At 44.5% G+C, this 26,446-nt stretch overlaps 1 protein-coding gene across 1 annotated transcript in view; it reads right to left on the bottom strand.

The window, feature by feature from the left end:
• The window catches only part of LOC138953165 (nesprin-1-like), a gene marked incomplete in the record, with an annotated part of 316,807 nt that overhangs the window by 227,549 nt on the left and 62,812 nt on the right, over positions 1–26,446 (bottom strand). The window contains 19 exon segments of the mRNA XM_070324965.1: positions 980–1,132; positions 1,822–2,148; positions 2,490–2,654; positions 3,238–3,390; positions 6,167–6,238; positions 8,732–8,869; positions 10,199–10,384; positions 10,894–11,058; positions 11,631–11,783; positions 12,142–12,468; positions 13,001–13,165; positions 13,991–14,143; positions 14,647–14,970; positions 15,426–15,743; positions 16,137–16,344; positions 17,039–17,157; positions 17,620–17,784; positions 25,118–25,264; positions 25,771–26,094. Coding sequence (XP_070181066.1) covers positions 980–1,132; positions 1,822–2,148; positions 2,490–2,654; positions 3,238–3,390; positions 6,167–6,238; positions 8,732–8,869; positions 10,199–10,384; positions 10,894–11,058; positions 11,631–11,783; positions 12,142–12,468; positions 13,001–13,165; positions 13,991–14,143; positions 14,647–14,970; positions 15,426–15,743; positions 16,137–16,344; positions 17,039–17,157; positions 17,620–17,784; positions 25,118–25,264; positions 25,771–26,094 — 3,762 coding nt within the window.

The raw sequence follows: 26,446 nt of genomic DNA, 5'->3' as shown, positions 1-26,446 counted from the left end.
GAAAAATCTGTGGTAGCTAGTACGTGCACCATTTGCTTTTCGTCGACATTGAACTGCACTGACTGTATTACTGCTTAACCCCTTCACTGCCCACCCCGTATGTAATACGTGGTCATTTTTGGTTTGTCGTACGCCCATAACCGTATCTCGTACGTGGGATTTGTGTCAACAACATTTCAGGACATTTCTGAAAACTAAATGGGAGGTAACCACTGTCCAAGTACTTGTAGGGGTTCTAAACACAGTTCTTTCCCACAGACCGTTCGGATAAGCTACTACCACGTGTTGACAACTCACCACTGTGCCTAGACATAGAACCGATCTATTAGTATTCACAATGGCGGCCGAAAGTCGTACCTCAACTCGTAGACCTGTTTTCAAGCGATACAGTGTTCTGGAAGCTCTACAAGAAGTGATTTATGGATTACCACACAGAAGAATACTTTTATGGGCTGTAATGTGAGTACCTGATGTTTGACACCAGTTTAGCAGTGTTTTGTGTGGCATTATGTGTGTAAGTCCGGAAACTGTAATTTTTGACAAAAATGGTCATAATATCAATTTGTACTATAACAATCACAAACAAAGTCCAATGATCATGTCATCCTATAATAGCCAAGGGTATAAGCAAAACACATGCCAAAGATCTAAGAGATATCTCAATAAATGATCGAGCAGTGAACAGATTAGTGAACCTACCGAAGAAAGCGAAATTTTGCCCTGGCGCACAGCAATACCAAAATGCTGTTATACTGTGGCAGTGAAGAGGTTAAGTATGTACTGTACATGCTATTCCCAAAAGTGCATTCTCCACTTCAGTGCAAAAAAATAATTTGTCATCGAACACAAGTGTTCTATACAAATTCCTTGCTCTGAAACTTTGGGTCAGTGCAAGTTAATGCTTTATGAGATAAAAATTGCTGAATGCCTGATATTCTCTCGGGGACCAACACATGGTGTCACACACAATGATTCCTACCTTGGCGGCATCGCAGAGTTTCTGGTAGCGAGCGCCAGTGTGTGTGACAAAACGCTGAAGTTGGGGGTCTGAGCTGGCCTGCACGAGGCTCTGAGCCTTGTCGCTGATGCTGTCGATAACTCGCTGGTAGGACTGTACATCTTGGTGCAACACCTGGTGAACAGGTCAAAAGCAAATGCTGTTGATGATACATGTAATATAGTGAACTTGTTAATGCTGTTGAGACAACCTCATGGCCTGCTAGTACATGGGGGAAGGAGACAATAGGAACGAAGAGATACTGATCAGTGTTCTTGTGCTGAAGGGAAACACACTTGAAATTATATATATTGTGTTTCTTCCCCTGCTTGAGAAGATGAGCAGAAACCAAAGACTTTTATCATACTGTATTCATTCTTTTGAGAATGCAAAGGCAATGAGGATGCAGGTTCTCTTGTCTTTTCTTTTCAAATCATTACAATTTAAAAGAAGAAAAAAACTCTTCTCTTGTCTTTCAGTTAATCAAATCAGTCAAATCATGCAAGTAGTTTTGATACACTGAGCCTGCACAGAGCAAAACATTTTTCTAGCTACAGCCACTTAGCCCAACTATTCATTACTCAGTACCGTAGGCAATGAGAGTTAGCACAAAACAGTTGTTCGTCTTTCACTTTTGCAGATGACCATAGCCTCAAGGTACGCTTGGATGCCTGGTCTGATGAGTGCAGAGGAATGGTTGGTTGGTTAATATTGTTTATCGTCTCTTCAGCGATGTGTCCAGAGGGAGCTGATGAGACCTGAAAAGTAAGAAAGTCAGGTATGCCTACAGACTGAGGCATCAACAGCTCAGAAAGAACTCCTACCTTGTAATTTTGCAGCTGAGTTTTCTTCTCCTCCAGCGTGGCTCTGAGCGGGGTCTGGCCTTCAAGCTGTGACTCCATCTCTCGCAGCCAGTTCTCCACCTGTCCGTAGCTCTCGTCAAACGACGTCCACTGCACCAGCGACACCTCCAGACGTCGCTGCACCGAGGACAGGTCGTCATAGAGACCATCCCAGCCCAGTTTCAGTTTGCGAAGCTCCTGGCGGATGACCTCGCGTCCATCGGGGGCTGTGCTGGCGTACAGACGCTCTCCCGATTCCACGCAGTTGTTGAGTTTGGTCAGGCCTGCGTCGCGGTCCCGTACCAACTCCTGGTGAACAATTCAACAGAAAATGGTGAAATCAAGAAACAAAGAGAAGGGGTTGTTTAGAACATAAGACAACAGTGAGTGAGAGTTATGCTGAATCAAATTTCTAGATCCCTAAAATAGTGTTATGATAAACACAAGAAGTGACTTCCAAATACTGCTTAAATTCTTCATGGTAACAGTTGTATTGGACAGAAAATTATTTCCAAATCTTCTCAGCTCTGACACAGTGTACCTGTAAAATAACAGTATCAGGCTACTGGACAATATTCCAAGCAAGTCACTATAACTTCCACCAATACAATAGAAAGACTGTACGATTTTAGATTTCTTTGCATCCTTACCTGTACTTTGTCCAGTCTCTCCTCCAGCTCAGTCCTGGAGCCAGCCGTGTCGGAGCATTCGGCAAACTTTTCTTTGGCCTTGATCAGCCACTGAGAGGCGTCGGCAAACTTGCTGACAAAGCCCTTGTGGTCCTCCACGTTCTGCTCACACCGCTTGATGATTTCCTGCACATCGCACAACCAGGAGTATGGTGAATGTCATTTATCCCAAAGTCAGTTCAGTTGAACACAGCAAATGATCTTGTGGTGATCAAATCAACAATCAATAATAAAATAGCCTAGCGATGAAGTAAGTGGCGACAGTAACATCAAAATGGGGGCAAAACATTCATGATTATAATTGTTGATGGAATCTGAGGTTATAAATCCCTTGAATCACTTGATTAAATCATCTAGCAGCCCAAAAGTACTAAAATAAGAACAGTAAAAGACTGATGTACCAGTTGTTATGACAAAGTTTATTCAGCAGGGCCTAGGCTCATCAAATGTAATCCAAGCAGGGTTGTAACTTTATTTTTCATGAACACCGTCATTTCATTAACATTTCCATTCACAAAAATCATTATACATATTCACAGAGATAAACAGAAAGACTAATGGTTAAACAGAAAGACTAATGGTTCAACACTCTCCGACTCTTTTGCATCTTCTGTCTAAATATTAAATAACAGTCATGCTAACTTCATCACATCACAACTCTACCAACTCTGACAAAATCAAACACAGGAAAACTGCACAGTATGCTCACCTTGGTGGTAACGAGAAGTCCCTGGTAGCGAGAGGTGAGCTGAGAGACAAAGTTCCCGACACGGGACTCGGACGTTAGCTGTTGTAGCGTCTGAGCCTCGTCCGTGAACTTGTCCATCTCAGGCTGCTGAGCTTTCACCTCTTGTAGTAGCTCCTGAAAGAACAACCGTAGCTATGTTAAATTCATCTCTGATATTGCACAATCCAAGAGAGAATTTACACAGAAAATTCATTCCTCATGGCAATTGTGATATGATGTATGGTGTTCTGTGTATTTTATTAAAGTGAAATTATTGTTACAGTGTTTGACTAAAATCCTCTTATGGCCATATGATAACTGCCAAAATACTTAACTGACAGTGCATCTCTGTCTTTATAAAACATATGTCCTGCCAACACTTCTAAAAAGTAGATTTTAAAATAAGAAAGCCTATCCACTTCTTTCACCTACCGATACGTTTTACCTAATAATTTATTAAAGTCAAGATCAAGAAGAAAAGATCAATGTTCAACATATTTATCCTTATTGAAGAACTGGTTCATTAACAATACATTAAACACAAAGTAACATATTTTAGAAGAGTGAACAGTACAGTCGACCCTTCTCTACTAGTCTGGCACGGTATGACAACTGTCCATGTATTATGGATTATGTGTATATAATAAGACATTGCTGTTCATGTACACAATATTTGTTTGTAAGTATAGGCAATCTCTCGGAGGCTGTTTAGTCCATAGAGTTCTTTAACTTAAGCCATTGGACAGTTAGGTACACAAAAGCATTGATCCAGGGCTAACACCAAAAAAAAGTGAAAAATCTGAAAGGCTAGAGTCCACGGCGGCACCTCCCGGAAGCTGAGGCTTAATTTTATTATCTTGAAAGGACAAAAAACCAAAGTTTTACTTTAAGAAACCGGATTTTCTGGTTTTAAAAGTTTTGAAAAACCGCATTTCCGGCGAGAACAGGAAAGGTCTTAGCCCTGTTGATCCTCCTTTACGATGGATCCTTTTTCCTCTTCACCAACAGCTGTTTCCGGGTTACATGTGTGGCAAGTACACTGTACATGTTACAATTATGTATCTCAGCAACGATGACATATAATGACATGCATAATTGTTTCACAGTTGAACAGCCTGTACAGTGCAGCTTAAGCATGTATGAACAGCCCAGACATGCTTGTTGCATCAACTAACAAATCATCATCAACTCTTATTTGAATCAAAATGCTGCAAGTAAATCTTTTTGTCTTTCTTTCTATAAATAACTAATTCAGCACCTGAAAAAAATCCTTCAATGAACGAAGCATCAGTAAGAGGACATGCCTTTTCTGAAAGCAATTCATGAATGTATTTTTATTGGTTTCAAGAGAGAAGAAAATGAGAAGTCATGCAAACCATCCCTGAAACAAAACTAACACTTGACCAAAAAAATCAATAAAATCAAAAGAAAAGTTCCAAATTCTTCACACACAAAAATTTGCTTTCAATTACATTTCACTATTCTCATCTATAAAAAAAATTATTTATCTGTTAAAAAAAATCACCATGAATATTTTCTCCCAGGTCGATGCAAATATGGTGTTATTTTACAAAAGCAACAGGACAGATAAGTCAGCGAATTAAGGCAAATGCACTGTGGGTAATAAATCAGATTGGCATCTGATGACTTATATCGATCACTAAGAAATGGAAGAAATCCATGCCGTTCGAAAGACTCGGGAAAATGATAAAACGTTTGAAAAATGCCTCTGAGAAGAGGAACATCGATCAAAATGGAATGATCAAATGAAAGAAACTGATGATGAAAAATTAAATGAACGAGGTTTGAGCATACATATGTGTATGAGAGACAGTCTGATTCAGTGCATTTAACCCTTCAATCATTTTGTGGGAGAAGTAAGTACAATGTTTAGTAGAAGCAATAAGTGTGACATTGACATGGGTGTGATTGAAAAATGTCATGAATCCTGAACCGAACCAAAAAAACAAAAACAAAAGAGAAAGAAAAAAGAGAAAAAAAGAGGCCATAATCGAATCCGGATTTCCGGCATATACCGGAAGAATCCCACCCATGCATTGACAATGAATTCCTACCTCAACTCCTAACCCTAACCAATTGCTCATGTGAGGAAAACAATGTGAAATGTAATGAAACGATCATTTAAACAAAACAAAAAAGATAAAGAATGTATCTCAACTGAACTGTTACTATAGGACTCCTTTAAGCTGCCAAAGATGTCACTAATAAACCTCTTGCAAGATAAGGAATTTTAGGAGAGTGTAGGTACGACAGAAGATTTATTTTCCAGAAGCAAGAACAAGAAACATAACAAAAATAAACAGTCTCCAGAACATGAAAAACAAATAAAAGAGAGAACCAACGGGGAGAAATAGTTAAATGGAATAAATGACAAAGTGCACCATCTGAGGTTTGCAAAGTTTTGTCATGCACTAATCCAACCCCCTCTGTCCCTGTGTTACAACTTTTCCCCGACACAAAAAGCAATGTACAACAAGTACAGTGGTACCTGTGATGTGAGGTCCAGCCAAGACACCTCCCATGAAAGGACACCTTCCGCTCTCCCTTTGTCTATTATCTTTACCACAATATACCTGTCATGACAGGCCACCCACAAAGTAGGGACACTTTGCAGGTCCCAAAGATACATGTCCTTTCATCACAGGTACCTCTGTATACAAAAGCAGCTACTGACAACAGAACTAGTCCATGATGACCATACCTCTCCATACAACATGCTTTATCAGTACCACTTAAGCCATGCTCCAAATCAGTAGCAGCTAAACTTTGTACAGAACACTGAGCTAACACTGCAGTCCATAGCATCAGTGAAAGTTACAACATGCTCTTATTGCACCAGTATGCATCCATGTAACAGAAGATGTTCGGGAGAACAGTAAACACATCTTACAAACTCTAGCTTTTCTAGCTTGCAAGCTTCCTCCACAAGCTCTGCCTGCTGTGAAATTTCTTCCTCAAGTTCCTATAGTCATGGACAGCAAACAAGTTGTTGAAAACAGTGATCACACCAACACAGAGTCAAACACTCGCGGACATCTCTTGAATAAGCCCTGCGTGAGGTTTTTGAATGAATTCCAGAACGTCCGCTCTTCTTTCAGAGTGTGATTACATACTGCGGGGCTTATTCAGGAAATAGCCACATTTGTGATACAGTGGAACCCCCCCACCCCCTTCAAGACCTCCAAAAATCTGAGTCAGGTCTTAATAAGGAGGGGGTCTTAAAATGGGGGTAAATTTACAGTTTCTGAACTAAAAGTGTGAAAAAACAAGGTCTTAAAAGGTCTTCTTCTTCTTCTTCTTGCGTTCGCCGTCACACCATCAGTTTAGTCTGCGAGACGAATGACGTCGTGGCTTCCAGGTCTTGTCTGCTCCCATAGAGTTTGGTGCGGAGAGGGACTGATGCTGGCCACACTTTGTCTCTGATTGGTTTGAGTTGGGGGCATGTCATTAAGACATGTTCTGGAGTCTGGTCTTCCAGACCACAGGGACAGGTTGGTGATGGGGTCAGCTTCAGCTTCCTGAACATGTGGGCGTCGAGGCGACAGTGACCAGTTCGTAGTCGCATGATCACTACTTGCTGCCATCGTTCTAGGAGATGATATGCATCTCTCGTGGATTGTGGTCGCATTGCTGCCTTCACGAGGGTTTTCTTTTCAGCGAAGCTGACCGGGTTGTCTGGTTGTTCCTCCCTGGCTCCGAGTTTGGCGAGCTCATCAGCTGTTTCATTGCCTGGAATTCCGCAGTGTGCTGGAACCCATTGCAGGACTACTCGTCGAGTCTTGGTAAGCTCCTGGAGTTTCTCCATCAGACGAGGAAGTTTGTTAAATTTGGAGGTCTTAAAAGGGGGGTTCCACTGTAACAATGACTAACAAGGAGTGAACATGAAACATCAGGTTTGGCTGACATGAAGAATAACTGTAACCACAGTTACAAGAAACGGTAAACAACATGGTGCACAAACAGTCAAACTATGTGCACTGAAACAGAAAGATTAATGACGAACACAACCTGAAACAAAACTGAAGGAATAAAAATGTACACACTCTATGATAAACTACTTTACGGATGATTCTGCTGTGAAGGAAACAAGATTACCAATAACAGCAGTTATTTCATTGTGAGCCAGACTTCAACACTTAAATTAACGCATAAAATTTGTTTACCAGCAAAATAGATGGTTTCAGCAGCAAATAGGAAGGAGTGAGCAGCGAATGTGAAGCAGCAAATTGGATGAATTCAACAGCAGAATAGATTAATTGAACAGCCAAGCAGATTTCTTGAACAGTAAAAATGGGGCAGAAATAGGTCGTCCCCTCTTTCGCTTCTCTCCCAGGGGGACGGTCTTTGCCTGCGCTGGTGGTTCAGAAATGGACAGCCGGATTTCCATGCCAAGTGGGTGTTTACATATGTTGGACTTCATGTAGACAGGGCAATTGCAGTCAATTCTGTTGTCCTCCACGGTCAGACTCCAAACCGAGTTCCGGCTCTCCTTGTACTGGTCAAACGATTCCCAAGAGGCTCTCTGGAACTGGTCTTGCTGAATCCTGACAGCTGTCTTCAGGTCCATGTTCTGAAGCGACTCCGAGGCCACGAACACTTTCTGGTTCCTCTTGATGGACTTTGCGTTTGAAGATGCCCACTGATAGGCAGCCGTCCAGCCGGGCAAGGTTCTGTCTGGTTCTTGGGCCACTGGGATATGATCAGGCTGAGCGTTTTCTCTCTCTCTCTCTGGACCAGTTCAGGACAATGTCTCTTTCAACAAGGGTTAGGAATCTGGACAAGTCAAGTCTCTCACGAAATGTGTTCTGACGTTTGATGGTCTGGTTTATTGCCTCCAGTCCATTGTTTGTGAAAGGAATTCCCGGGGCGTAGCCTTCGTACCAGGTGTCATTGCGGTCGATTCATGACCCCTTGAAGTACTCCACGAAAGACAACAATCCATGATCGTCGGAATCTTCCCAAAATATTTATCGCAGCTAATTTGCTGTTGAAACCCATCTTTTTTGCTGCTGGTCTATCTTTTTTGCTGCTGGTCCATCTAATTTGCTGGTCCATTAAATCCCTGCCTTAAATTAATCTACACATTAAAAACCTGGCTCTTTTTTTTTATTTTTATACATTTATTGTTTTATCTGTTAGGCACACCAGAATGAAAACAAAACACTGATGATGCACAAAATAAGGGAACTTCATCCTTCCCATTCAGGATAAAATTAGAATTACACACACAGGCAAGCTAACCAACCACAAAATTCAATTAGCTAGAAATGGTTGACGAACCAGTGATAAACAACATCAAAGGAATAGGGACATAAACATTAAGTATAACGAAATTCTCACCTGATAATGTCAACACTTATTCACCATGCATGTGTTTGTGACATTATCTGTGATTTCATAAACATGTGTAAAAAAAAAAGTGTTTAAAAAAAATCTTAAAATCAATAATTCCCACCTGGTACTTCTTGAGCTGTTCTTGTTTCTCTTCCAGTACAGATTTGAGTGGACAGTCCTTGACCTGTTTTTCCATGGCCTTGACCCAGCCCTGAATTTGCTCGTACTTGTCTTCGTACAAGCGCCAGTAGTGCAAAGCCTGAAATAGGACAGTAGTAGTTGATAGGAAACATGTTGCTGGAATAACAGGGACAGCTGACAGAAAAGAAATAGGCCTCGATGTTCTCGTCCCACACGCTTTATTCCTAGTCTCACCTTTTTTTTCTTCTTTTTTTTCTCTCTGTAGATCCTTCTGTTTTGATTAGGTTCCCCATATCCCCTCCTACATTTTGTTCTTCTGGTTAATAATTGTGTTGTCCACCATCATGAAAACTTGTGTAACTTAGTATTGTTATGGTCACGTCAAATAAGCATTTGCTTGAGTTCGTGTCCTAGCTGCATTTTTGTCAATTGTTTCATGTCATGTATTTTGAATAAAATGGAAAATTTCAATAGTAAATTTTCATTTGATTAATATACTTACCCAATTCTCAAAAATGCATTGACTTCAATCTCACATGCTAGATGTCAAAAAACTACTCAAATTACCTGCCCTTGCAAGGGTGGTAACCAAGCTAAAAACAGACGCCATAGCCGTTGCTATGCCCTGTCCCACCTGGTTACCCATAACCCACCGCGCACCACGTGAGCGCAGGCATCCGGAATAATCATTCGAGACTTCTCAAAAACCCGTAGGAAATTAAGTAGCGGGGATGGATGGGAGGGTATTAACTATGAGAATTGGGTAAGTATATTAATCAAATGAAAATTTACTATTGAAATTTTCCATTAAATTACATATTCTTACCCCAATTCTTATAAATGCAGAATGCTCCTAAAGCCAAGTGAGCAGACGAATTCCGCACGTCTGACGTGTGTCGTCGAAAGTCGAGAATGATTATTCCGGATGCCGGCGCTCACGTGGTGCGCGGTGGGTTAAGGGTAACCAGGTGGGACAGGGCATAGCAACAGCTATGGCGTCTGTTTTTAGCTTGGTTACCACCCTTGCAAGGGCAGGTAATTCGAGTAGTTTTTCGACATCTAGCATGTGAGATTGAAGTCAATGCATTTATGAGAATTGGGGTAAGAATATGTAATTTAATTGTGTTTAAACCAAGAAATAGGCCACAGAAATTAAGAGCATTTTATTCCATAAGTTAACCCTAACAAACCTACACATTTTGAACCAGTCCTCCTGATTTCAATCTCACATACTTTCACTTTCATGTACACATACACAAGCACACATGTATGCACACAGTCGAACGCACACACACACACACACACACACACACACACACACACACACACACACACACACACACACACACACACAGAGGGTGTCCGCCAATCAAGAACACATAAAGAAAACTTCACAAACATTACAGCCACAGATACATAACAGCCACATCACCATCCGAACTATCACCTGTTCCAGACTGTCTTTGAGTGAGTGCAGCTTGAGAGAGTAGTCCTCCCAGTCCAGTTTGAGGACGTCCATCTCGGACTGGATGGTCTGTCGCCCCTTGAGCGCGGTGGTGTCCATGGCTTCCTGGGCGTGGTGCTCACACACCTTCACCTTGTTCTGACCGTCGGGCAGCAGGCTGATCAGCTCCTGATTGACACACAGTCACACAATGATGATGTACGTGACAAGACTATCCAACCATCAGTAATACTGTGTACACAGTGATGTTGTCCGTCAGTGCATAATCTGACAACACAAAGGTTGGAAAGGGAAGCTGTAATGTGTGTGTGGGATTTTTTTTCTTCTGCTTCAGTGAGTTACAGCTACTTTCTGCGCTGAAACATCTTCACATGCCTTCACGACATAGTCCCGAATTAACCCCGTTCAAGTGACCTCACATACTGAAAAAAGAGCTACCATTACAAATTCACTCAGTGGGACCGTGAACCTCACACAGGGCTAAATCAGGTTATTGCCACTGTCTCAAGCAAGTAGAATTCCCTGATGCTTTACTTCAGTACACTGGAGGCTGTCAGTGCACACATCATGAAAAAGTCCATGTATCTTTATGCTTTCATCCATCCTTCCATTCACCTATCCATCCCCCAAAACCAGAAATCTGCCTCTTTAGTCCTAGAAACTCTCTCTCCACTGACCTGCAGCCTGTCCAGCTTGTTCTGTATGGTGGTCCTGTCCCCAGTGCTGTCAGAGCACAGACTGAGCTTGTCCTTCATCTGAGACAGCCAGTCCACAGCCCCCTGCAGACTCTCCTGGTAGTGCTGGTGAGTGGCCACGTTCTGCTCAGACTTCATGATTTCTGCCTGCAAACAAGCAACCATGTCAGTCATAATAAAATAAATACATTTTGTTAATAAAATCACTGTTTTGTAAAAGAATTCAAAGTGTGAGTGGTGATATCAAAAGGAAGAATGACTATGACTGTACAAGTGTAATTTCAATTTTCTTTTTTATCTCAGCCTGCAAACATTTCAAATTGATAATTTAGTTGGTGGTGTGAGTAGTAATTGCTGCCAAATGGATGATTTGGCACTGAGTCTCAAACTTTGAGATTACATCTATGGCCTGTACTCCCTTACATATGATAATCATGTTGAAATCAATTCCCCGCTACTTGTGGGAATGGCTACATACTGCTCCAACCTCATGCATACATTACGTTCAAATAATTTTCCAAGAAAGACACAGATAAAGAAAGGAAGCACCCAGGTATAGCAGATTATACCAGGAAGACTAAAAGAACACCGCATGATTATTCTTTCATCCTCTCACTTCAAAGGCGAGAAACTGAGAAACTTTATTCACACTAAAGGACTGAAGTTCAAGAGAGTGAATAAGTGATACTCAAGGCAGTAACTGACTAGAAAAAGCATACCTTAGCATCTGATGTGAGTTTCTCGTAGCGTGAGTTGATGCTGGTGATGAAAGAGGCCACGTCTGAGTTAGACGTGCTCTGCAAAACACCCTGCGCTTTTTCCACCACACTGTCCACAAGGCGCTGGTGGGACGTGATGTCTTGCAGCATAGACTGAAAGCAAACACAGCCATCATGATCACTTCAAGATTTCAAAAATGCATGCAAGTCTCTCTTTTATTGTTTTAACAGTATTAGAAATTCTACAATATCTCGGTGTTCAGTGGAAGTCTTTGAAAGGATGCTGGAATTTTAAATACTGCTAAGCAGAAGACTTCTCTCTCATTCATGCATGCACGCATGCACACACACACACACACACACACATACCAGTGTCTCTTCCGAACTCCATACATACAATTTTCACTCAAATGATGACACACTAACCCAACATTGCTTTACATAAACTCTAACATCCCAAGCAATCCCCGTATCATTCGTTTAATAGGCCGCATTTCCACAGTGAACTTACACGATAGTTCTGCAGCTGCTGTCGCTTCTCTTGCAGGGTGTTTCGCAAATCCATGTCTGCCCTCAGGCCGGCCTCTGTGTCGCTCAACCAGCGGGTCAAGGAATCTTGACCGTCAATGTACGACGTCCACTGCATCAGGAAAGCGTCCACTCGGCGCTGTGCCTCGTTCAGTCCATTGAAGAGGCGTTCCCAATCCTCCTTGGCACAGCGCAAGTCCTGGCGAACTTTTTCGCGCCCTGTGGCGGCTGTGTCTGGGTACAGCTTCTCTCCTGACTCGATGGCGCCGTTCAGTCTCTGAAGGCCATGTTCCTTCTCGGAGAACAACATCTGGAAAAGAGCAGAAGCATTATTATGTTTAAAGAAGCAAGCAAGATGCATTCAGTCCACACATTTCCAATGAGAATGTATGTGCATCATTACAAGCAGCTTTTTTTCATGGACATTTAGGAGCCAGTCTTTTTGTCACGTCGTAGTGTGTGCTTGTGTGTCAAGATTATCTATGTGCAAGCATGCTTGCATGTGTGATTACACACTGGTCCTACTTGTTTAATACAAAGCACTGATGTAATCTGAGTATCACAGATGAATACACGTCATAACCTTTATGGCTATGAAATATTCAGAGCCTTGGACTGAATTCTAGTAAGTCTGGCTAATATTTGTGTCATTTTCTATCAAGATAACAAGTATAAAAGAAAGGCAATCGCTATCATTTACCTGAATCATGGCTCTAATGAACAGAATCAAATAACAAGTATAAAAGAAAAAGAAATTGCTATCTATCATTTACCTGAATCATGGCTCTAATGAGCAGAATCAAGATAACAAGAATAAAAGAAAGGCAATCGCTATCATTTACCTGAATCATGGCTCTCTTCTCCTCCATGGACTCCTGGTCGCCGACAGACTGCGAGCACTGCTCCAGTTTCTGTGAGGCCTGCAGGATCCAGTCGTTGTACTCGGACAGGCGGTTGTCAAACACCTGGTGGTCGGCCACATACTTCTCCCACTTGGAGATCAGGTCCTGTCGATGAAAATAAGATGCACAGTTTGGTTGCAGTAAAAAATACATGTACCTAAGTCACATAAAATCACAGAGAGTGTAATTTTATTGATATATTCCTCCTGGTCACAATTCAGAAAAGTTCAGAGTTCATATTCATCAGAGATAATACCCGAACACTGACATAGCGGCTTGATCTTTTGAAAGTTTAGTTTGGTTAAATTGGATTGTTTACTATTCCATGGGTGCCTGTAGCATATGAATACCTGCTTGAAAAATAGTCGTCGAGAACCCTAGAATGCTAGAACTCTGGCTTATTGATCCACTCATAGTGCTACAGATAAACCAGCAAAAAATATGTCCTCTAGTATGGTAATTCATGTATATTCTTCTTCTGCGTTCGTGGGCTGAAACTCCCACGTTCACTCGTGTTTTTGCACGAGTGGAATTTTACGTGTATGACCGTTTTTACCCCGCCATTTAGGCAGCCATACGCCACTTTCGGAGGAAGCATGCTGGGTATTTTCGTGTTTCTATAACCCACCGAACTCTGACATGGATTACAGGATCTTTTGTGTGCGCACTTGGTCTTGTGCTTGTGTGTACACACGAAGGGGGATAAGCCACTAGCAGATCTGCACATAAGTTGACCTCGGAGATCGGAAAAATCTCCACACTTAACCCACCAGGCGGCCGCGGCCGGGATTTGAACCCTCGACCTTCCGATTAAGAGGCTGATGTCTTACTACTCCGCCACAGCGTCCGTCACATGTATAAATAACTGCAGTTTTAGCAGAGTTAAAAGTGAAATCAATGTGAAATCACAGGATTTAACTTAAGACGTACCTTGGTGAGAGAGAGCATCCCCTGGTATCTGTTGGTGAGCTGTGTGACCTGGGTGGAGAGACGCACGTCAGAGCTGGTGTGCATCAGGTTCTGGGCCTCGTCTGTGAACTGGTCGATGATGGGCTGGTGAGATAGGATCTCCTCACGTTGTTTCTGAAACAATACAGTTATCATTGTGATGAAGTGTTCTTTATTCAGGACCATAAAACTAATGCTTTCAACATGATTGTTTAGATGGAGTATCAATCCAAAACGAAACTGATGTTCTATTGGCAAGTACAAAAATACTTAACTGTTTCGTGACACTATTTTCTGTATTCCTCGACGGTCGCACACAATCTACAAATAAAGTGCAAGTACATTTTGCGTCAACTAACCCATTACAGTAAGCTTCACAAATGTAGTAATGTAACATGCACAGAGTAGTTACAAAAACTAGAGCATATGACAATCTAGTACAAAGTTCAGCGTACCTGAAGAAACAAATCATAGACAATTCCAACACTAAGAAAGAAACCACCAATATCTCCCATAGCTGAGGTTTACAGTTTTGCTGTGACTGGTGTGATGATATTTTCCTTCATTAACTATTTGCATTATTTTTACCCACCCACCAGAGGAGGTCGTCTTCTGAACATTTTTTATTCTTCTCTTACCTTGAACTTCTCCACCTGCACCTGCTTCTCCTTCAGCGTGTTCTTCAGCTCGTGACTCTTGACGCTGTGCTCCATGTTCTTCAGCCATTCCGCACACTCGTCAAACTTGCTCTCGAAGCTGCCCCACAGCACCATGGTCTGGTCCAGGGCGTGCTCGGCCGAGATCATCTGACTGCGGTAATCGTCCCACTCTCGTTGAAGGTGGTCAACTTCACGACGAAGGACGTCTTGACCTTGAGGGGAGGTGTTCTTGGCCGTCTTGGCGGCAAGGTCGACAACGGATTTCAGCTTGCGCTCTCCTTCTGCTAGACCTGCACTGAACTCCTGTAGAAGTGAACGTATGTGTTAAAAACAAAGTCTCATGTACTCATCTCTCTGACAAAAGTCTGAAAGACAGGTACTGCAGAGATGATTATTCTGCCTCTCAAAAGCAACATCAATGACAGATAGCTCAGAACTTGTCTCAACTAACACAATGTCACAAAACACAATGTATTCCAGTTTCTTCATATCAAATTCAAAGATACAAGGCTCAGATGGCAACTTCAGGTAGCAAAAATGACTAAGCACTCATGGAAAATGACTCTCTAACATACAGGAACCACTATCCCAATTGTGTCACACACTTTGTTTTGCCTCATTTCTTCTCACTTCCAAAACACACTTGATGGTGCATCCTCATTTTGTTGAGAAGCCAAAATACCTCACTGACCAAACAGAAACAAACGTCCAAGCTCTGCAACAAACAGAAACAAACGTCTAAGCTCTGCAACACTCACACTAATGCGCTCGCGCTTGGCCTGCAGTGACATCTTGTCCCCGGAGCGGTCAGCACACATGTCAAGTTTCTCCCTGGACGCGTTGAGCCAGTCCTGGAAGTCGTGACTCGCATCCTGGTACTGCTGATGCTCCTTCATCGAGTGCTCAAAACGGTCGAGCACAGACTCGGACAGCTCACAAATCTTCTCGTACTTGGCGTGCAGCTCACCCACAAACTTGTTGACCTTGGCGGATGGTGTAGCCTTGGTGAGGGCCTGAGCTTTCTCTCCTAGGTTCTCCATGATGTGTTTGCGAGACAGAATGTCTTGGTGAAGCACCTAACAAAACCAGACATAGTTTTATCATTAGTTTAAAGCTCAAACCACTTTATCTGAAAAGTAAACAGAATTTTCAAATAAAATGTAATCAGTTGACAAGGTAAAATCCTCTCCTCTTCACATATGTTCTTGCTAATATGACCCCATATTTTATGTCAACTACAGCATAGACCCCCCCCCCCCCCCCCCACCCCCACCCCCAAGAACTTCATAAACATACCTCACTCAATTCCAAAGAAAAAGAAGAGAAGAGTTGTTTTTAGTCATCTCTCGCAAAAACATGTTCAAACAGATTTTATGAAAATGATTATCGCTATTTACAAAGCATGTTGACCTAACTGTTGTGCTGTTCGCAGGCTTCACCGTCACAAAAACAAGGCTAAGATTTCTCACCTTGTGGTTCTGCAGCTGGGCCTTTTTCTCTGGCAGCGTGGCTTTGAGCTCAGCATCCTGCTTCAGCTTGACCTCTACGTCCAGCAGCCACTTGTGGAAGGCGTCAAAGTTCTCGTCGTACGATGACCACTGCGACAAGTTCGTGTCCAGCTTGCGCTGGGTCTCCGACACCTCGTCGCACATCTGGTCCCATTCTTCTCGCAGGGATCTGGATAAAATGTAATAAAGTTAACATCTTTTTTTTTCTTCATAGATTTTTATTCAGCACATGCAATTATGATAATGAAACAATGCACATCAGACATTAATTAAAGACATGTAAGAGATCCATTTTGTGGTATGTTTGGCAGATGACATGGACATAAAATGCGTATATTTATCTACTTTATAAGCGTACGAAAGATCATGCAAAAATGTATCCAATCTTGGTTTCATGTTTAAAATTCTACATTTATATACGTGAAATTTGGCAATCAATAAGATATGATCAAAACCGTCGTCAGTTTTAATTTTGTCATCCCAACCAAATAATACAAGTATAGGGTTAAGCGATAGCCTGGAACAATTTTGACAGTTATCTTTTAAACAGTTTTCAAAATCAGCCCAACATCTTATGCTTGCTTTTATAGAATTGAAAATCTGTCAGAAGCAAAACTTGGGCTGAGAATAACAATGCCCTTAAACACATTAGAAAATAAGCAAACTACCTTTGAAGTATATTTCACACACATCTCTTAAATCTCAACAGGAGACTAAGAGACCCTTCCTCTCAATCACACACTGTGACACACAGTACTGTGCTAAATGATGTTGGTGTGGTAGACAGACTGACTAAACTGTTTAAGTTGTGGCAATCAAAGAGACGTCAAGACAAACAAGGCATCACACACAGCAACAGTTACCTGATTTCCTGCCTGATAATGTCTCTGCCTTCAGACGCTGTGTTGGGGTAGAGACGTTCACCGCTCTCCGCTGTCTGGTGAATCATGCTGGCTCCTTCATCTCTCTCTGCCGTCAATTCCTGTAGCACAGCAAGTCAAAGCATACTTTTGATTCAACGGTCACTCATTGTCATTCTAGTACTTCTGCATTTTAACCCAGAACTTCAGCATAGCTGTATTTTAATCCAGAAGCACACTTCGGACATTTTAAGCGACATGGAAATGACCACTTTATAACTGTACCGCCTATCATACAACAAACAGCTTCTTCAAAATCTAAGTTAACAGCCCAGTTCTAGTTTCAAATGTAAAATTCTGGCGAAATTGATTGTGTGCTCATACAGGTTTGCATTTTGCGTACACACCAGAGGATACCATGAAACTGTAACTTTTCCAACCTTTCATATAATATAGTATGCACACCAGTCAATGAAGCAGCATCAAGACCATAAGCAAAATTACAAAAACAAAAACTTTTAAAAATTATTTCATTTCTTTGTATATTTCATACATTCCGTCAAGATGGAGCAGCTAACACCTACCTGTAGTTTCACAAGTCTGTCCTCAACGTCATGCTTGTCTCCAGCCAGGTCTCCGCAGATCTGGAGACGTTTGCGCAGGGTGGCCACCCACTCGGAGCACTGGGCATAGTTGTTGTGGTACACCGAATGGTCCTCCACAAACTCCTCCCACCGTCCTATCACATCCTGAAACCGGAGCCCATCTCATTAATATCATCTTGTTGATCTGCATGCTTTGTTTATAAAACAAACATCAGACAGCACATGCACAATATGAAATACAGTTACACCGTCCGAAAAATCTGAGAAAATCAGGCCTTGAAAAGGAGGTAACTTTATAGACAGGGCCTAGCTTTGGAAAAAGTGAGTTCAGCTTACAAAAGCGGGGGAGGCGGGGGTCTGGGGGCCGCAGGAGGCCCCCAGTGGGGTCCAGGGGCAAAGCCCCTGCTGGGGGTTCGGGGGGCGAACCCCCCCCGAATTTGAAGATTTTTTGGAGATTTTTTTACCTAAAATGCCCCCCCCCCCCCCCCCACAAGAAGATTGAGCAACTAAATTATGCCATAGTCCATGGTCCATAGTCTGTATCGGCACATTACTTCTTCTGACTTTCCTTCCGCCTTCGGAACGAAATCCAGCCATTCCCACTTCCAGGAATACCTGGATTCTTCTTCTTCTTTCCCATGATGCCCACGATCATGATAATGATCTTTGTCACTGAATGGCTGACCATGTTCAACAATGTCGCTTCGAGACATTATTTCAAGTCTAGAGCCACAAAACACCGGCACAAAGCATGCTCGCGCGATGCCAGAGGCAGTGCGTGCTCAAGCAAACTGTCAAACCGATTCGAAAATTTTATTGTAAATTTTCATTTAATAAATATACCTACCCGAATCACATGTAGCATTGACACAATCGGAGATGCTAGGTTCTGTACAGGCTAACCGTCTAAGGGAAGCAACCCCAACCACAAAAGTGTAAACGTAGCCATGGTAATGCCCATACACCCGGGGAGTCACCTCCCCTCGTGCATGCCACGTCACCACTGCTACTGAACACGTGGTTCCTATCATTCGACCTAAAGAATAAATTCTCCAAATCAAAAGCGGGGTTGGCGGGAGGGAATATACTATGTGATTCGGGTAGGTATATTTATTAAATGAAAATTTACAATAAAATTTTCGATTAAATTACATATTCCTACTCCGAATCACATGTAGCAGATTGCAACAACAAGGCGGTGGGAAAGAAAAATCCAACTCACTCAAAAAACCTTGCCGAAAACCTGGACCGCTGCCAAAGAATCAGGGCGGTCCCAGTGGGAAAGAAAATCTAACCCACTCAAAAAGCCCTTGGCAGGGCTGGCCCACTGCCAACAGGCAGTGAGGGAACCGAGGAAAGTCCTGATTGACAGCCGAGAAGTATCTCAGGCAAAAGCGTAAGAGACAACCTCAGAGATCCAGAAAGCTGTGCTCAGCACTTCTTCCAATCTCCTAGCCGTAAAAAACAGCACAGGAATAGGCCCAAGCCTTGGATTAATAACCCTGGCGAGCCAAGGGAAAGACAAGCTTCCCCCCCCCCCCTTTTATTGGAAGGAAATGCTAATGTCCTGAGAAGATCCGTGCGTAAGGTTGTCCCCTCAACTGAGAAGGACGAACCCCCGCGGTGACCTTAAGACAACCATGCCAAAGTCTGCAAACCTTGGGATGTAGTAAAGCCCAAAAGGCTTGTGAGAAAGAAGTCAGCTCAAAATAAGAGTGACCAATCCCCACGAAAGAGCGAGAGAGAGACATCCAAGCACTACGTACCAGAGTCCACCTCGAAGAGAAAACTCACAATAGAAGGTCGCCAGTCATCCCCTACCAGTCCCTGCGAACGCAGGGAGAGAGGTAGCACCCGACAGCAGCCACTTACGACTGTGCGTAAGCTACCGGAAGTGAGGACCCACAGTGGTCAAAAACCGATGTGACTGGCAACCATAAACAAAATGGCTAAAAGCCAGAATGTTCCCAAAACAGTCTGCTTGAAGGTAATCGAGAGTGAATCAAAAACCTAAAGCAGAAAACCAAGACTGGTAAACGTAAACCGTGAAGCCAGCCAGCCATAAGACTCCCGAAACCAGAGTTCTCAGGGAGAAAACAGGCAGTTAACTTCCTAGCCAAATCAAGAGCCTACCTGAGTTTGGCCAGAAACCCAGAGCGCGTCTGTCCCTGTCTGAAGACAGAGTCCAACGCGGAGAAAAACGGACAACCGCCCTAGACAAAGTTGCCTTTTGTAGCCGGGCGACTGTAAGGAAACCCGACCCAACGGACGTCATCCGGACTCGCCTCATACTAAGATGAGGAAGAAGAGAGGAAAGGCCCAAGACTGAAGTCACAGGAACCAAACCTTAGCTAAACCTCTGCCCGAAGGAGAAGAGTAGCCAAAACCTGAGAGAGAGGAGGAAAGCCACAAAGAACTACTCCTCAAACATCCATTGTCCAAGACAATGCCCCCTCAGGAAAATCTGAATGTTACCTCCGAGGCCAACTCAAGCGTACCTTAAGTTTGGACGAAACACCAGAACGCGTCTGATCACCAGAGAAAGACAGAGTCCGACTCGATGAAAGACAACAAGGACCAAAGTCCAAACGTTTGTGGCCAAACAGGGGTAACCTGAATCCAGAGAACCCCACCCAAACGAAAATCGTCCTATCCAATCTCTTAAAAAGAGAGAACAAAGGAAAGAAAGACGAAGTCCGAAGCCACAAGAAACGGGAAGGCAACAACCACCATCGCCGCAACGTGGAATGGCTGTTGCCCAGCCAAGGCTGCCTATAGGCTGCCAGCTTAGCTTAACCAGAGGAATGAGCATGCTTCTGCTAAGCATGTTTCTGAGTATGCTAGCCTTACCTTCCTTCAACCCTTGTAAAGCAGTCAGAGACCTGCTGATCTCTACTCGACTGAATCTCTACTGCAGGCAAAGTTTAAGCGACTCTCTTTGACTGTTCAGGGAACTGAGAATGCGAAAGAAACGAGTCCCTCCGACACCCGCCGTACGAGCGTAGTGAAGGAAGGGCAGCCTCATCTGCTCCATGCTCACCCTAGCAAGGGCTGGCCAACAGAGTAGAGAAAGGAGGCAAGTTCCAAAGGCTGAATAAGCAAGAAGGAACAGAAGGTGAAGCCCGTGTAGCCGAGGCCAGTCAAGGCTGAGCATGTTCCGGAACTGAACCATAGTAGAAACAGCGGCAGAACCAAAACACTAGAGATACCACTTTCGGGAGGAGATGGCCTAGCCAAAACCTGCAAACCGTGGTACCTACAAAAGGTGACTAAGGAACCGGAAGTAGGAAAACATCCTATCTTCACGGAACGGAAGTCCGACATCGACAACAAAGTCAACCAACAAGGAAGCCACCAATGTCGATGCACCCAACGGGAAATCCTGAGCCGAAGCTCCGAGCTTCGACGGAAATCCAGAACGTGTTCGATTGCTGACCAAAGACTGAAAACCAGAATAGCTCAGCTACGAACGCAACCGAAGTCACAGTTGCTGGTGGTAAACTGATGAATGAGATGACCGGAAACCGGAAAACCATCCAACCGGAAAAAGACCTGACTCATCCCCCTAATGACGGTCGTGAATAGGGGGAACGTCCAGGGCCACCCGAACTGAATAGGCAGTAAACTCAACACCCAACAGGTAAAGTGAAGACTGCCCCGGCTGAGGCTGAAAGCCTAAATGCCCGTAGGCCAGCCGCTGTTCCTCACCCCCCGACCTCCGAAGGAGTGTCAGGAAGAGGAGAAGTGTATCCGAACAGAGCCGGAAATGCAGCAGACAAAACCGCAAAAAAACGGAAGCGAAAGTTGCATAGAGTAGACTGAGGCCGGAAGCCCACACGCCCGTAGGCCAGTCCTCTGTCAACTCCAGTCAAAACCGCAAAGTGTACTTGAAATGGAGGACTTATGCTTCCAGTAAAACCGGAAACGCCACGCCGACAACGGCTGCCGCCCTGTGAAACACAAATGCCCACGATGGAACAAGAGTGAGACAGAACAGAAGAGGACTGGGGCCGGAACCCGAACGCCCGTAGGCCAGTCCTCGATCAACCCCAGACAAGCCACAACGTGCGCTTGTGATGGAGAACCTATGCTTCCAGACAGGAAGTGTAGGAGGCCGAAGCCCCGTCCGGGAAAAAAAACTTCGACGTGACCTCTGCCGCAGCTAAGAGGACAGCGTTAAGCCTTTTCCCGATAACCAGCACGTGTGGAATCGCTGACGACAGACTGAATGTCCGACACAACCAGCGAAAAAACCGAAGTCCACGTACTGGTGGAAGGCCGGTGAAACGGCATAACCGGAAAACCGGAAATCCGTCCCCCCCCGACGTCGTCCTAACTCATGCCTTGACCAGGCTAAGAGAGAGAAGACGGCAAGTCTGCAGCCGCCGGCACCGGAACGGCAGTCGACGCGACAACCGAAGGTTGAAACGCTGACTACATCGGCCAGGGCTAAGACAACACCTGCCCGAAGGGCTGGCGTTGCTCCTCAGCTACCGACATCCTGAAGGAAGTGGAAGCGAAAGGAGCAGTAAATCCGGGCGGAGCCGGAAAGCACCAGACGAGACCGCGAAAAGCGGAAGCGCCGAATGCGAGGACGGAGGCCGGAAGCCCGAATGCCCTAAAGGCAACGTCCGGTCAACCCCGGAAACGACCACAGCGGGTGCGTACGTCAGAGGACCTATGCTTCCAGCGAGTGCCGGAAGCGCAGCGCCAGAAACGGCTACCGCCATTGCTCCGCCACACAATGGTCTTCGAGGAAGCCAGGGTGTGACTGAACAGAGGACGAATGCCCGGGGGGCAACGTCCGGTCAACCCCGGAAACGACCACAGCGGGTGCGTACGTCAGAGGACCTATGCTTCCAGCGAGTGCCGGAAGCGCAGCGCCGGAAACGGCTACCGCCACTGCTCCGCCACACAATGGTCTTCGAGGAAGCCAGGGTGCGACTGAACAGAGGACGAATGCCCGGGGGGCAACGTCCGGTCAACCCCGGAAACGACCACAGCGGGTGCGCACATCGGGGGACCTGGTCAACCCCGGAAACGACCACAGCGGGTGCGTACATCGGGGGACCTATGCTTCCGGCGAGTGCCGGAAGCGCAGCAGTCGGAAACGGCTAGACAACTCCGGAAACGACCCCAGCGGGTGCGTACGTCGGAGAAGTAGCCGGAACCAACTGCCGCCATTGCTCAGCCACACAATGGTCTTCAGTGAAGCCAGGGTGCGACTGAACAGGGGTTTGCGGGTCGTGAACCCGCCGAAAAGAGCTGTGTCCCAGCAGGGACTGTCCGACGGCCTCACGAGGGCCTGTGGACCAGCTCGACTTACTTGAATCGCCAACCACAGCGGTAGAAGACGAAGAAGCAAAACCTCCGCCCTAGACAACGTCTCGGCCGGAAGCGTCAAAGAAGCCAACAAGGTGACGTCGCCCACAGACAGCGGGACCAACGGAAGACGCAGGCTTGGCACGCGACAATTTCTTCACAAAGATAACGCAGACACCTGCAACACCTGATCTGCTAACGGCAGAGAAGGCGAGGAGAAGAAACAGGACGTACAACAGTATATGACTGCCCCACAAAGTGTTTGTTCGAGGCAGAAAGAGTAACGAACAAAACATAAAAAACATGTTAAATCCGAAACCACGACAAGTCCTACGGACTGGTAGATACCTGCTAAAGCCTAGCCAAGTAAACCACTGTCAGCGACGCTGATACACAAAATGGCGGCCAAGCGATAAGTTACTGGGCAAAATTTAGAAGTCCAAAACGGACGAAAATTAAGCAATAACAAAAATTCCTGTCAAAGAAATGACGAAATATGAAATGGCTTACCAACTAACAAAGCAGAAGGCAAAAACGCAGGTAAAGTAAGGAGAACCTCACCATAACATAGGCCTAGCCACATAAATAAGCTGTCAGGAAAGCTGAGCAGCCGAACGTGGCGGCCACAAGAAAAGTTACTGAAACGCATATAGGAGTCCAAACGGACAAAAAAGTCAGCAACTATAGGTAAATTCCTGTCAAACTAAAGACAAGAAGGGACAAGCTTACCAGCTAAACAAAGCAGAAAGCAAGTAAGAAGGTAAAATTACGTTTACCTCCAAAATACATGGCCTAGCCACAAAAATCTGTCAACTCATGCTGACAACAAAAATGGCGGCCAACAGTAGTCACTGAAATATCACAGGTCCAAACACGGACGAAAATCAGCAACTACAACAAATTTCCTGTCAAAATAATGACCAAAATGGAAAGAGCTCACCAACTACGAAGCAGGAGGCAAGATAGACGGTAACGTGGCCGGTGGGTGTCAAAACAACACCAACAGCGCAGCCACAGGGGAGCCCAAAAAATACAACAACCTGCTCCCTCGAAAGCTGTAAGGTCGAATGATAGGAACCACGTGTTCAGTAGCAGTGGTGACGTGGCATGCACGAGGGGAGGTGACTCCCCGGGTGTATGGGCATTACCATGGCTACGTTTACACTTTTGTGGTTGGGGTTGCTTCCCTTAGACGGTTAGCCTGTACAGAACCTAGCATCTCCGATTGTGTCAATGCTACATGTGATTCGGAGTAGGAATATGTAATTTAATGAGAATTGAACCGAACGGCGCACAAAACGAAAGCTGGGACTGTTTGGGTTTACCGTTTGGGAATAACAGGTTTTTGCATTTCGGCGTACACCACATCGGGTTCCGCGTACTGGAGATGTTATTTCGGCGTAAAGTACGCCGAACTGCTTACAATGCTAGGCCCTGTATAGAGGTAATGAACAGAAAATGTGAAAAAGGTACGGTCTTAAAAGAGGGGTTCCACTGCAACTAAGAATTGAAAGGGGTTTGAGATAAAGGGAGAGAGAGCAATGATTCATCAACCCATAGACCAAAATAATAGCCTGGACCGCCAACTCGTCACGTGACCCTTCCAGGTTACGACGCTCGACTTTCAGGGGCGCTTAGCGTCCGGTTTGAAAGGCCAGTGATTCGAAGACAGTGAAAAGAAAGCACGCTCCAGTTATTTGTGACAATGGGAGGTGACAATGAACTGGATTTTCCAAAACTCCAAACTAAACTTAACAAAACTCATCGAAAAACATGTTCCATATGCACTTTAGCTGAGTTTATTTTAGCATTTTCAGAACTTACCTCGGCAACTTCGTCCATGTTTACAATCGACACCGGATATGACATCCCCCTGATTTCTGAAAGGCCATGTAAGCGTAGGTTCCTAAATGCGAGAGGCCGCTACCTCGTAATAGAGAGAAAGAGCGGAGAGAGAGCTAGTTGGCGGTCCAGGATAAATGGTCTATGATCTACCTGACTGTTTGTTTCTGTGTGTCCATGACAGTCTGTCTGTGCTGGGACAAGGGAAGGGAATGGAGTTTCGATATATCCCTACTAATTCATGGCAGAATCTCTGCCAGATCAACTCATTCATTATCAGGATTTCTGTCAAAAGCAGGGAATCTGAGCTTACCCTGGCTGTGCCTTTGAGGGCCTCGTACTTGGAGACGAGCTGACTGCTGTAGTTGCTGAGCCGAGCATCTGAGCCGTGCACCTGTGAGGCCATGCTGTGCAGCTCATCAAACTGACCCTGCTTGCTGGCGATCTCTTGTTGCAGGCTCTGTGATATGAAAAGACACTTAGTTACTTCACTGTTGATTGAACCTGTTGAGCCACACACGGGTGTGCTGGTGACACATGGGTATGCATACACATGCCAACACACACACACACACACACACATAACATAAAATCCACAAGTGCATATGAGGCATGAAAAGTGCCAAACAAATTGTCAGAGTCATTATCAGCAAGGAGTAATTGTTACTCTTCATCCAAACAACGAACTATCAGAACACTATCAAACTACTGACATTTTGCCTTCAAGCATAACCACATCCACCCATCACACACACGAACATACATGGACATGCAAGAAATCATGAATACACTTGATTCCCTCTAATGGTCAAACTGTGGTCCTCAGTAACAGTAGTTTACTAATACACCAGGTTGCTATAGTACCCTTCACAATTCTACATAACTTTCTGGATCTTCCATGCACACAGGAAGCTCCAAGCTCTTGTCAAATAAAGAAGCCAACAGAAAGTTTGAACAATCACACACCTTAAATCTCTCTGTCTGAGATTGCTTCTCAGGCAGGGTGGACTTGAGCTCGTAGTCTTTCAGCTGGGACTCGGTCTCTCTCAGCCAGCGATTGAGGCCTTCGCACGATACATCATAGGTCTCCATGTTTTTGATGGCGTGCTGAAGAGTCTGCTGTGTGTCCTTCATGCGATCTTGAAGGGCGTCCCACTCCTGCTGAAGGGCGTCTAACTCTTGGTGGAGGCTGGCTTGTCCTTGCGGTGAGGTCTGCGGCAAGGCTTTGTCGCATTCCCTCTGTGCTGCTTTCAGTTTGGCTTCGCCTTCTTTTAGAGTGTTCATCAGGTCCTGTTGCAAAAAAAACTTTCGCCTCAGTATCGATAACTCTGAGAAATACACAGAGTCTAGCCCTACAGCAAAGCATTCAAGCTTTCAAAGCTGGAAGACTCAGGGTTGTAATTGGACGTGCAAAGTCTTTATCTACGACCCTTATTTGTGAACCATTTTAAATTTAGAAGATATAAACCCGCAGTATGGTTTAAATTGCATCTTCTTTAGAACTCTCTTCTGCCAGCAGGGTTCAGCTCAGAATCACCAAGTTCTAATACAGATAGACCTCAAAAAGAAGAAAATCAAATCACACAGGCTCTTATTTTCATGTTTTCTCGCATTCTCTAATATATACAGCTTGGCTAATACA

The sequence above is a fragment of the Littorina saxatilis genome, linkage group LG17, assembly GCF_037325665.1.
Source record: "Littorina saxatilis isolate snail1 linkage group LG17, US_GU_Lsax_2.0, whole genome shotgun sequence".
Taxonomy (NCBI): domain Eukaryota; kingdom Metazoa; phylum Mollusca; class Gastropoda; order Littorinimorpha; family Littorinidae; genus Littorina; species Littorina saxatilis.
The sequence above is the reverse complement of the archived record's forward strand: the minus strand, read 5'-3'. Positions and strand labels throughout refer to the sequence as shown.